We start from the raw sequence: 12,803 nt of genomic DNA, 5'->3' as shown, positions 1-12,803 counted from the left end.
AGCATCAAGCAAGGAAAGATGACCATATTTTGTCAGGATAATCTGAGTCAAGTCTGAGGCCACAAATGTCTAGACTGTGGGCTTTTCTAGGGACAAGGTTATCTTTGGTCTCAACTATTTGCACAGGAACAGAATAAAGTAGGTATACTGAAAGAGACTGTGAAAAAAAAATGAGTCAATGAGTGGATGAACAGGCCAGGAAAGGGCAGCCTGTTACTGCCTTCTGTAGGTAATGGAGTAAAGAATGTGCTAGGAGTCTGGGGACTCGACCCCTTGGACCCTAGCTCTGCAATTTATCAGCTGTGTGACCTTTAGTGAGAAATTTAAACTTTAAGGCTTTCTAGGTCCTCACCTCTCAAATAAAGGGATTGGGCAAACTGATTTCTAAGATCCCTTCTAGCTAGAAAATTTAGTGATTGTTCTGGTGGCTGCTGACTGAGGTGATGGTTTATTTTCTGTATAGTTACATGCCTATGTGAAACCATGGCATACCTTGTTTTGAAGTTTGGCTATCTCAAACATTAAAATGGGGTTGGAGGGTTTCAGACATCTGTCCCAGATTTCCCAGTTTATTTATGTTTCTGAACAGTCACATGTAAGTAAGCACATTCTAAATTCTTTTACTAAGTAAATTAGTCCTTACATGCATCTTGTGAACTCTCAAAAAAGAGAATATTTCCTTAAGAAGAAAAACTGTGGATTTTTCCGTTTAAAATCATAATCCACAGTTTAATGTGCTGATGTTAATTAACAGAAAAGGAAGCAAGAAAAGGTTGAATATTGGCTTCGTTTTTAGTGAGAAAAAAAAATTAGTTGTGTGAGCAATCTCCAGCTGGTCACACATGAGAACCCAAGGTGTGATCTCACTGATTTGCAGCTGTGTCACTGCTAAATATTGCCCTCAATACAAATATTTAATTTGCCAATCCCCCCACCCCCAGCCCAGATCTAAGCATTCTTAGAAGGAAAATCTTGAGCACCTTGGACTGGGTCTGAAAGTGAGACCACTGTTATGTGGATCATGAGATGAAGTTGACTAGCATTTCAAACCCAAACTCTGTGGATTTCCCAAAGCAACAAAACTTGTCAGTCTTGTCTTTATTTGATTTTTTGCCCCATATAAACTTCTAGACTGAATTAAAATAGCATCCAGTCATCTCTTGATAGTTAGGTATCAAGGTATCAAAGCTGAGGAATTGCGGTAAATGAAGGCAGACCAAATTGTATTTTCCACCTTCAGAGTTACTGTAATCACATTTACCCAATTATTCTGAAACTCATTCAGCCATTAGGTGTAGATTTGTTTTTGAAGTCAGCAACTGACATCTGTTTGGGTCTCATTAGGCCCTGTTCTTATGTAAATGCCTCTCATAAAAACAAAATTAATTTTCATTGGGTAACAAATGTTCAGTTCATATGCAATATAATTTCTCCAAGCAGGTGTATATATATTCAGTACTCCTACTCTAAGTTGTCCTATCTAGCATATTTTCCAAAGTTAACAGATCTTTGGTAATGTGGGGACCACATTTGCTCGTGTGTATACAATTTAGAGTTGTGTATGTGTGAATCAAAGCAGCAGAACGAAGATTTGCCAGAAGGAATACTGTTTCAAACTAAACTGCACTCCCTTTTCCCCGATGCTTGAGAGAAACATGCTTTTGCAAAAATTTGAAATGATGATAATAAATAAAATGATCAAGAATGCCAGGAACACTAAATGCACTTTATCTTTACAGCAGAGCTTTTAAAAAGCATTAGAAATCCCAAACCAATGAAAATAACCAGATAAATGCTATTTTTAAAAAATATATAACAATCACGTTTAGTTTAAGTATTAGCAGGAATGTTAAAAGAAATTATCTTATTGGGTTTGTTTTTAAAAAATATTTTTACTCTCTTTACCCAGGGCATTGGAAAAAAATTTGGAAAAGCAGAGTTCAGTTAGATTGCAGGAATAATGTAGTAGACATTGAGGCATCCTGAATTAAAACTTTACTCAATGACTCAACATTGAATGAATACCCAACATGGGGCAGGTAGTGTTGGAACTGAAGTGTTTATGGGTCCAATAGATTTCTTCTCAAGTGCTGAATAAACATTGATGAGAATTGATCTTTTCTGACTATACTAAAACTTTGAACTTAGTGCTACTATCTTGTAAGCTAGGAAATAATAATGCAAGATACAATCTAAATGTGAAATAACAGGCAAAGGTGAGGTGTTTTTCTTTTTTTGATAAAGGATAATATTTTTTGGATACTGCCTAAATTCCACTAATAAAGAAGAATAGTTTAGTGGCGTCTGGGTGGCTCAGGTGGTTAAGCATCTGACTTCAGCTCAGGTCATGATTTCAGGGTCCTGGGATCAAGCCCACACCGGGCTCCCTGCTCAGTAGGGAATCTACTTCTCCCTCTCTTTCTCCCTTGCCCCTCTCCCCACTGCTGCTCTATTGTGTGCACTCTATCTCTCTCTCAAATAAATAAAATCTTTAATAAGACAAGAATAATAGTTCATAACATTTCTGAGGAGGGAAAGACATCTCTAAGATATACTATCAAGATGACCTTACCATCATAATTTTGAAATTATACCCCAAATGTCAATAAAGAAAAATCAACATTTTTAAATCATGAGGGTGATACACTTAATGGTGAAATAAACATAAAGAAAAAACCACAGTAGTCTTAAAGCAAGTATGACTACTTTCGATTGTTTGATCTGTTGCTTTTTTATAATCGTGATTGCTATGCTTGGAATATCATTGAAATTAAATATAAATCTTGATTATATTCCCAGCAGTAGACATAAAAAACTAGGATGCTGGAGAAAGTAGCAACTTGTTATACAAAGCATTAACAGAGTATCCAGGAAGTGGCTCACAGTTGGATATAAAAAAAAATCTGTGGAAATCAAATTTTAAGCATTTTGTTCCAACTGACATAATGATGAATCCTTAAAAATAATCAAGGAGGCATTCTTCTATAATTCAGTAATTCAGTCTCCAACTAAAGGATGTACAATAATAACTCAAGGTTGTTATCTAACCAATTGTTTTTGTACAGAGCCCAACTTCCATGAAAAATAATCGAAGAAGGCTTTATTTAGTAATTTTCTCTTTACAAAAGGGCTCTTGGAAGGCTGATGGCACAGAAAAATATAATTCTTGTCTCTTTCATGCTTTTTCTACTACCCACATTACAGAATCTTAGAATTCTTGAACTGAAAGGGACTTTTAAGATCACCTAATTAAATTTCTTCATTCTACTCCTAAGAAATCAGACTTGAGGGGGTTCGAATGGTTAAAATAATATAATTAATTAATCATTGGTAAGGAAAGACTGAGAGCTTGGGCCTTCTGATTTCTAGTCCAAGGTTCTTTCTTGGGTAAGCTTATCCTGTCCCAGGACTTCAAACAGTACTCATAGTATTTAATTTTCAACCCAAACCTCTTTTCTGAGCTCTGGATGTGTAAGTCCAGTTGGCTTCTTGGCATTTCTGCTTGGATAGAAAAGTACCCTCAAACCCCACATCCCTTGCAGAACACTTCATTTTCTGCCCCCAATCCACTCCTTCTCCAGGCTTCCCCACCTCGGTCAGTGGTATCTATCACTATCCAGCAATTTCCCTAGGTCTCAGACTTACAAACTGGTTTTGACTCTTACTTTCTTACCACAACTCCCATCTAGTGCATCAGCAAGTCCTATTTGATTCAAATATATTTCACAATGATGGCTCCTGTCTTGTCTGCTACAGTCATGCTCCAAGCCACCTAAAAGTCAAACTCCTGGAAACTTTTAACAGACTCCCTGTCTTCACCCTTTCTCCCACAATCTTGTCCTCACAAGGCACCCACAATGAATCTAACACAAAATTATGTAATATTAAGGGGAAAAAAAGGTGTTTTGCTCTCCTATATTATCAAATATTTAAATTTCTCCCTAATTACTGAGGCTTTAGCTTCCTGGGGGATGATTTTTATGGTTATTGAGAGAATGTGAATAGGAAAAAAAAAAGTGTGTATTAAGCTTTTAAAATAAAAAGTAGGGCTTTCCAGTGAGAAAACAGCCTTGAAATCCAAATTGTCTTGACATAGGAGATGTTTGGATTCCTGTATCCTTCCTTTCTACATATGCCAAACCTAAAGGAACAGGTCATTGAGTTGGGGCAGAAAGGGAGGTCAGAAAAAGCTGGGACATAGAGGGTATTATGTTAAGTGAATTAAGTCAGACTGAGAAAGACAAATACTACACAATTTCACTCATATACGGAATCGAAAATACAAAACTGGGGCTCTAGGTGACTCAGTCGGTTAACCATCTGCTCAGGTCCTGGGATTGAGTGCCCACAAGGGGCTCCCAGCTCAGCAGAGAGTCTGCTTCTCCTTCTCCTGCTCCTGCTGCTTGTGCTCTTTCTCTCAAATAAATAAATAAAATCGTAAAAAATAAAATAAAATACAAAAAATGGAATAAACCACCAAAAATCAGAATCAGACCAACGAACACAAAGAACAGCCTGCTGGTTGCCACAGGGCGAGGAGGGTGGACAATGGGTGGCGGGGAGTGGGAAATAAAGTTTTCTATTTAGGGAAAGGATAAGTCATAGGAATAAAAGGCAAAGCATAGGAAATAGGTCAACGGCATTGTATTAGTGCTGTATGGGGACACATAGTAGCTACACCCGTGCGAGCAAAGCATAACGTCCAGAGTTGTCGAACACTAAGTTGTGTAGCTGATATACTCATGTAACATTGTGTGTCAAACCTACTAAGGTCAAAAACAAAGTAAGACAGTTTGGAAATCAAATTTTCATTAGCTCTATTTTTCAAATAGAGTATAAAAGAACGATCTGGGTCTTTCAATGACAAAGAAAATTCCTCTTGCCATTGTGCTTAACTCTTCTTCACAATCAAGTCATGCTAATAGGGATGGTAAAAGTTAAAGTCACAACCATATCTATAGATATCATCTCTCACCAAGTTTTCTGGGGAAGAAGCACTGTGACTCTTCTCCATTGTGTGAACTCAGTGGCATGGTAAATACTTGCTGACGTGAATTCCTGACAACTCGGCATACTTGGAAGACATTCCTAGAAGAGAGGAAGGCAAAAGTTAACTTGGCTTCTGTTCCTCCAGGCACAATATACGATGACTCAGTCACCACGAGTGATAAAGGCCTTAAAAAAATCTATGTCATAATCTTAACCATTTGCAATATGGATGCAATCCATGATTCTTCCTTCTGTGAAGCTAAAATATTTGTGAAATAATGGAAACAAGTGTCACCGTGAAATTAAATGTCTTTTAATTCTGACATATGAAAGCGGACATGGATTAGGATCCACGTTTTTGACCTGTTATCACAGCACAGGCATTTAGTAAAATTTTTCTATGCGGTGTGCTATTTATGCATTTATTCCAACATTCTATCACTATGTATATACATAAAGGAGTACATTTGATCTTAAGAATCTGGGGGCGCCTGGGTGGCTCAGTAGGTTAAAGCCTCTGCCTTCGGCTCAGGTCATGATCCTGGGGTCCTGGGATCGAGCCCCACATCGGGCTCTCTGCTCAGTGGGGATCCTGCTTCCTCCTCTCTCTCTCTCTCTGCCTGCCTCTCTGCCTACGTGTGATCTCTGTCTGTCAAGTAAATAAATAAAATCTTAAAAAAAAAAAAAAAGAAGGAATCTGGATCTACGTGCTTCTTTTCTTTTTTTTAAAGACAAGACATGCCAGATTCCTAATACAGTCTACCTACAGGTAAAGAGAGTTAGAAAGGCACAGACAAAGACATGCTATAGGGAGAGAAGAAAGAGTGGAGGGAGGAAAAGGGTCCGAGAGGAAGGAGGAAGGAAGGATTAGAGAAAATTTATGGAAGAAGAGGGTTAGAGAAAATAATATCCCAAACACCATCCTAAAGTATCCACTCCTGAAGTTATTCCCATTTCTTTATTTTCGATTACAATTTAGTATCCGAGAGTGCAGAATGTGGAATCCTTGTTGCTGACTTGATGCCAGTGCTAAGTCACAAATAACATTGTTCCTTTGGAACAAAACCTAAACTTTTAGAATTGTAACTCTTTGCTTCCTATGTAAAAAGAAGCAGCCCACCTGTTACGAGCATGAGAGAAAACAGACTTACCGCTTGGACCAGGTGCCAGGTGAGGCCGTGATTGGTTGAGTACTCTAGCTTCACCTGGTTGTCCATGTGCGGGGTGTACTTCTGGCCACAGCCCATCACCAAGCTGAACTGAATCATGTAGGACGCTCCTATCTGCATTGATTGTGTTTCCACATAGCGCATACTTGAGGCAAGTTTGGAGTCTCCCGTGAAACTGAAAGACAGAGGTGGGAATCAGAAGATTAGAAAGATTAAGAAGAGCTCGAGTGAAAATCACTCTTCATTTCATACCACACACCAAAATAATTTCATTTTGCTTGTTTACACCTTGCCAAGCTTGAGAATGGATTTCAGTCAATCTAATAAATGCAATTTAAAACAATCTTCCTGTCAAAGAAGCGATGTTTTTTTTTTTTTAACTTAATACCTAGAGTTGTCAAATATACTTGAAAATGGGACTCACTCATATAATGTTCATGGGTGTAAACCCTTTGACTTATTAATATCACTGCTTAGAATCTTTCCAAAGGAAATCATCCTAAATTCAAGGACAGTTTTATAAAATATGATGAATATTGCAGGTCTACTTATAAGAGTAATTGGTAACCATTTCAATGTCAAATTAAAGGGAAAATAGAATCCTTAAGAAAACTGGGATAGCCTCCTGACAGATTATCCATATTGCAAATATTTATGAAGGTAATGTAATCACATTAGCATGCTTATGAGAAAATACATTTTTAAAAACCCACAAAATGATCTATAAAGGAAATTCACCAGAATGTTTGCTGTGGCTCTGTTTGGTGGTACGAAACTAGATAGTTTACATCTTTTCTTTCTTCTTTCTTTCTTTCTTTCTTTTTTTTTTTTTTTAATAGTCTTCAATGCTTAGGCATTAAATACTGAAAACATCATAATGTAGTTTAATGACTGTGCTTCAAGCTGGTAAAATTTTACTGGGTCCCAATTGAGTCCACGTAATTATAAACTATTTGAAGATAGACACAATTACTTTTTTAGAGCAAACTGCTCAAGGAATTTATAATCCATCAGAGGAGATCAAAATATGGACACATTGTCACTGTGGTTAATAAGGGTCAGTGTAAACATTTCCAGGGTTAACCACACTGAAGTTTGTCTGCCATAATGCTTGGTACTGCTATCGTGAAGCAGGGACAATACCACCCATCAGGAGTAGTTCCTATTTGTCAGGGGGCTGAGCCGATATAAAGGGAATGATGCAAAAATCTGTGACATCTTTGAAGCATATTTGCCCTTTGCTGACTAACTACTCTGCCTTGCTTCTCGCAGACATTAAGATGTTATTTAAAGATGGAACATTGTCCATATGGAGGATCATCACAGGTTTGGGCTCAAGGTCACAAAATGCAAGAGGTTTTTTCCTAACAGTGACTAATTACTCTTTACCAATTTTAAATTAAGTTTTTACACTTGGACAACGAATAGAGGAATAAAATGGTTAAGAGCCGCAAACTCTGCTTTTGCTGAAGGGTCAATAAAAAGAAGGGACATTCATGTTTATAACTGCTGGTCTTAAACATTTGGTGCTTACAACTTGTTTTTTGTTAATAATACAGATGCCCACACGTTGTTGAGTCTAGGCCATATCCTCAGACTGTGCTAAGCACAATACCCACATTATTGTTCTTAGTTCCATCCTTACAGTAACTCTGTGAAGTAGGAATAATATCTCTTTAACAGATGGGGAATGGGGAAATGGGGATAGTAAGTGGTAGAGAGTCGGTGTGAACTCAGCTCTACCCAAATCTAAAACCTCTCAACCAATACACGATCTCTCTTTCTTCCTATTTCTATAAGATGGAGAAGAAAACACTGCAGTTTTGAATAACTTTCATATATAGTTAATTTAAAAATCATTAACTTTTACTGTGCAATGATACTTGGTGTTAGAGATGTACGCCCATGAGTGTTGCTATGTGACAGAGTGTACAGAACACATTCTAGCAAACACAAAGCTGTAGAACGCAATTTTTAGTAATACTACAAAATAAAAGAATCAACATAGAGGAAAAACACTAGTAAGCTCTACACGCACAAACTTGCCCATATAAATTCCATAGTCTTTAAAGTAAGCAAAAAACCCCCAAAACCAAAAAAACCACAACAAAAAACCCCCACATCCTGACTGCTTCTCCCCATGAGAAATGAACGCTGCCTTTTTTTTTTTTTTTTTGGTATTTATTTGATAGAGAAAGAGAGATCACAAGAAGGCAGAGAGGCAGGCAGAGAGAGAGGGGAAAGCAGGCTCTCCACTGAGCAGAGAGCCTGATGCGGGGCTCGACCGCAGGATCCTGGGATCATGACCTGAGCCGAAGGCAGAGGCTTAACCCACTGAGCCACCCAGGCATCACAATTTCTGAAATTTAAGAAAATAATTTAAGATTATTTTCACAATCAGCTCCTTGTAAATTCCTCCCTTCAGAGATGGTTTAGTGTCCTTGCAATTCTAGGAGAAACAGAAAGAAATGCTATGTTTTGTAAATACTGCCTGCACCTAACTCTTGCATGATTGCACTCAACCATGAACCCAATTGAAGACAGTGAGTATTCAAACCTGAGAAGGATGCCCTCTGTGAGCTACCCTCACAATAACAGCTTTTAAAGTGCCAAGACACCAAGAAAGAAACAACATAAAAATGATATAAAAGAATAAGAGTCTCAGGTGGCTGGCTGTCTTGGTTGATACCACATGTGTCAGGTTGTGAGTTTGAGCCCCACATTGGGTGCAGAGATTACTAAAAATAAAATCTTTAAAAAAAGGTCAAGAGTCTAAATGAGGTCTGTTAAATAGTGACAATAAAATCCTTAGCACAAATATCTGTTCCACCAGCAGTTATGTCTTTTCTTGATTTTGTTGTAAATTAGAGCTGAATGCTTTTTAACCAAAATGCCTGTCATACTTCATGGTACCATATCATATGTGTCCCGATATCTTTTTTAATAAAAAAATCAAAATTCAATTAGCCAACATATAATACCTTTATTTTCAATGTAGAGTTCAATCATTCATCAGTTGGATATAACACCCAGTGCCCATCCCATCACATGCCTTCTATAATGCCCATCACCCAGTTACCCCATCCCTATAGTTAAGGGTTTCCTATAGTTAAGAGTTTCTTCATCTCTGATGACTTCCCATTCAGTTTTCCCTCCCTTCCCATATGATTCTCTGCCCTGTTTCTTATATTCCACATATGAGTGAAACCATATGATAACTGTCTTTGTCTGACTGACTTATTTCACTCAGCATAATACCCTCCAGTTCTATCTGCATTGATGTTAATGGTAAGTATTCATCATCTTCGAAGGCTGAGTAATATCCCATTACACACACACACACACACACACACACACACACACACATTATATCTTTTTTTTTTTTTCCAATCAGGGAGATTTAAATCAAAACCACATTGAGATACCACCTTATACAAGTTAGAATGGCCAAAATGAACAAGGCAGTAAACAGTAAGTGTTGGAGAGGATGTGGAGAAAGCAGAACCCTCTTACACTATTGGTGGGAATGCAAGTTGGTGCAGCCACTTTGGAAAACAGTGTGGAGATTCCTTAAGAGATTGAAAATAGAGCTACCCTATGACCCTGCAATTGCACTACTGGGTATTTACCCCAAAGATACTGATATAGTGAAAAGAAGGGCCATCTGTACCCCAATGTTCCTAACAGCAATGGCCACAGTTGCCAAAGTGGGGAAAGAACCAAGATGCCCTTCAATGGATGAATGGAAAAGAAGATGTGGTCCATCTATAAAATGGAGTATTATGCCTCCATCAGAAAGGATGAATACCCGACTTTTGTATCAACATGGATGGGACTGGAAGAGATTATGCTGAATGAAATAAGTCAAGCAGAGAGTCAATTATCATATGGTTTCACTTACTTGTGGAGCATAAGGAATAACCAACCAGGAGGATGCTGGGAGATGGAGAGGAGAAGTGAGTTGGGGGAAATTGGAGGGGGAGACAAACCATGAGAGACTGTGGACTCTGAGAAACAAACTGAGGGTTTTGGAGGGTAGAGGGGTGGGGATTGGGTGAGCCTAGTGGTGGGTATTAACGAGGGCATGTATTGCATGGAGCACTGGTTGTGATGTATAAACAATGGATTTTGAAACACTGAAAAAATAGAATTAAAAAAAAAAACAACCCTACATCTTCTTTATCCATTCATCTGTCGATAGACAAATTGGCCCTTTCCATAATTTGGCTATTTTGGACATTGCTGCTTACAAACATTGGGGTGCAGGTACCCCTCTGGATCACTACACTTGTATCTTTGGGGGAAATGTCCAGTAGTGCAATTGCTGGGTCTTAGGGTTACTCTATTTTTAACTTCTTGAAGAACCTCCATACTGTTTTCCAGAGTGGCCGTACCAGCTCACATTCCCACTAACAGTATAGGAGGTTTCTACTTTCTCTACCTCCTCACCATCATTTGTTGTTTCCTGCCATGTTAATTTTGACCATTCTGAATGGGTATGAGGTGGTATCTCATTGTGGTTTTGATTTGTATTCCCTGATGGCTAGTGATGTTGAGCATTTTTTCATGTCTGTTGGACATAATACATCTTCTTTGGTGAACTGTCTTTTCATATCATCTGTCTTGTTTCTGTAGTGTAGTGGTTTTCACCTTCACCTCACCTATCCTGATACCTTACTCAGAAGGAAAATAACACAAGAAAAGTACAGACATCTATGCCTGAAAATCTTGACCATTCATAGTAGAGGTTCACTCAGTTGTTTATGATTTATTCAAGACTAGCTGGAAGCTGGTAATATTAGGTCAGCTTTTGCCCTCCTGAATATGCTGATGTTTTACTCAGCTGGAGTTTTAGAGGTGAGAAATTCACAGACTGCCATCCTTTCATTGATAAAACTGCTCCTCTTTGTTGCTTGTGTAAGTCAAGATAGGTTCATAAAGGCAAAAACGAAGCTGAACTTCTCTGTTAGAATCAGAGAAAAGAAAAAGAACAGTTCACATCAGCCTTTTGTGGAGAAATTCTAGAGACAGAATGCCCTGGGAATCAGGATGCTTAGTTTCATTTATGTTGATTTTCAGGAGTGCCTCTAAAATAAAGGAAGAGTAGAAAAGCTCCTGCCTGTAATTACAAGATTTAAGGAAAGAATGGGGATAGATTATTCTTTCCACTTGGAGAAGGTAACCTTTGGTAAAATGGGTGACACCACAGTGTAACTCAGGTCTCCACGATTCTATATAGTCTTTAGCATGGCTCCTTTGCCTTCTCCTCCCTTGTTAATGTCACATATTGCCAAGGACCTGTTTTCCCAACTAGGCTGGAAGCCTCTCTGCAGGGAGAGATCATATCTTATTTCATCTCTGCATCCCCTAAAGCACTCAGAACCTGGGCCCCTCACAGAAGCACCTGGTGCTGTGGAAGGACATCATGGTTTTCCAACAGCTAGATGATCTTACGTGACCTTTGAATCAAGGCCATTTGGGAGGCCATCAGGCAACCTGAACACTGGGTAATGGAGATTAAAAAAAAACAAACAAACCCAGAAGCTGAGTTGCTGGCCCCAGAATCGTACAGTAACTAAAAAGCTAGAAACCAGGCCTTCTGATTTCTGCTTGGATGTCCTTTCCAAGCTGTCATGCCTGTTAAAGGCACTTAAAGAATGTTGAATAAAATGAGCACATGAGTAGGGCTTCTCAGTTTGGGAAGAAGGCAAGTTTTACAAAACCACAGTTACTTACATGTTATAATGACCACAGACAAGGTTTTGAGGTTATCCTTACTTAAAAGAAATCACTCTTCCTGCATTTCCCCAGTGGCCCTTTCCCATCTCCATAAAAAAGGCTCTTTTATATGAAGAGCAGATACACAGAGCCAAGCTAAGGGGGAGAATGCTTAGATCAGGATGTTTCTTCAAGGCAAATTCACCCAGGGACTGAGCCGTTTTCAAAAACTCATCCCATCTCTTTAAGAAAGTTTTGGTAATTGGGTGCCTGGATGACTCGGTTGTTTAAGCATCCAACTTGATTTCAGGGTCCTCAGATCGAGCCCTGTATCTGACCCTGGAGCCTGCTTGGGCTTCTCTCTCTCCCTCTCTCGTGCCCTGCCCCCGCTCGCAAACATGTATGCACTCACTCTCTCTCTCTCAAAAAAAAAATAGTAAGTTAGACAGTGTGTCTGAAGTCTCACTACCAATACACCACAAGACAAGATAATGCTCCAATATTTATGTTTCTTAGAAACCTAAGGAATATTCTGCTATTTTCAAAGACCCCACAGAAAAGAATAGCTCTGCAAAGCCCATTTCCACAACAGAAGAGCAACACAAAGCTGGTTTTGGTTTGATACCATTCAGAAGTTATATTCATCTGCAAAAGGACATGTAAATGAATCTAAGCCTCTCTGATATCCTGCTTTTCGTTGTGTTTTTGCAATTATCAAAGAAATATTTGCTGGAGTTGACTGTCTTGTTGATATTATGGAATTAGAGTGAGTGGCATTTTAACTCATTTGTTATTTCTATAATATTCTATCTTAAAACAGAAATTACTATTTTAGTGGATTACATAAATTTTAAAATTTATCAGAAAAAATAATCTGACTATATAGTTTTTTTTTTTCAAGTAAAAATTCATTGTTCTACTACCTAA

At 38.3% G+C, this 12,803-nt stretch overlaps 1 protein-coding gene across 3 annotated transcripts in view; it reads right to left on the bottom strand.

Moving 5' to 3' along the window:
• RELN (reelin) overlaps positions 1-12,803 on the bottom strand; it is a 501,731-nt gene that overhangs the window by 126,491 nt on the left and 362,437 nt on the right. For all 3 annotated transcript variants that reach the window (XM_059170891.1, XM_059170889.1, XM_059170890.1), the window contains exons 21-22: positions 6,141-6,333; positions 4,976-5,088 (exon numbers count right to left, since the gene is read on the bottom strand). In XM_059170891.1, coding sequence (XP_059026874.1) covers positions 4,976-5,088; positions 6,141-6,333 — 306 coding nt within the window. The remainder of the gene's footprint in view (positions 1-4,975; positions 5,089-6,140; positions 6,334-12,803) is intronic.

Source organism: Mustela lutreola, chromosome 4, assembly GCF_030435805.1.
Source record: "Mustela lutreola isolate mMusLut2 chromosome 4, mMusLut2.pri, whole genome shotgun sequence".
NCBI lineage: Eukaryota > Metazoa > Chordata > Mammalia > Carnivora > Mustelidae > Mustela > Mustela lutreola.
Note: the sequence above shows the minus strand (reverse complement) of the source record. Positions and strands in the feature narration are given on the sequence as shown.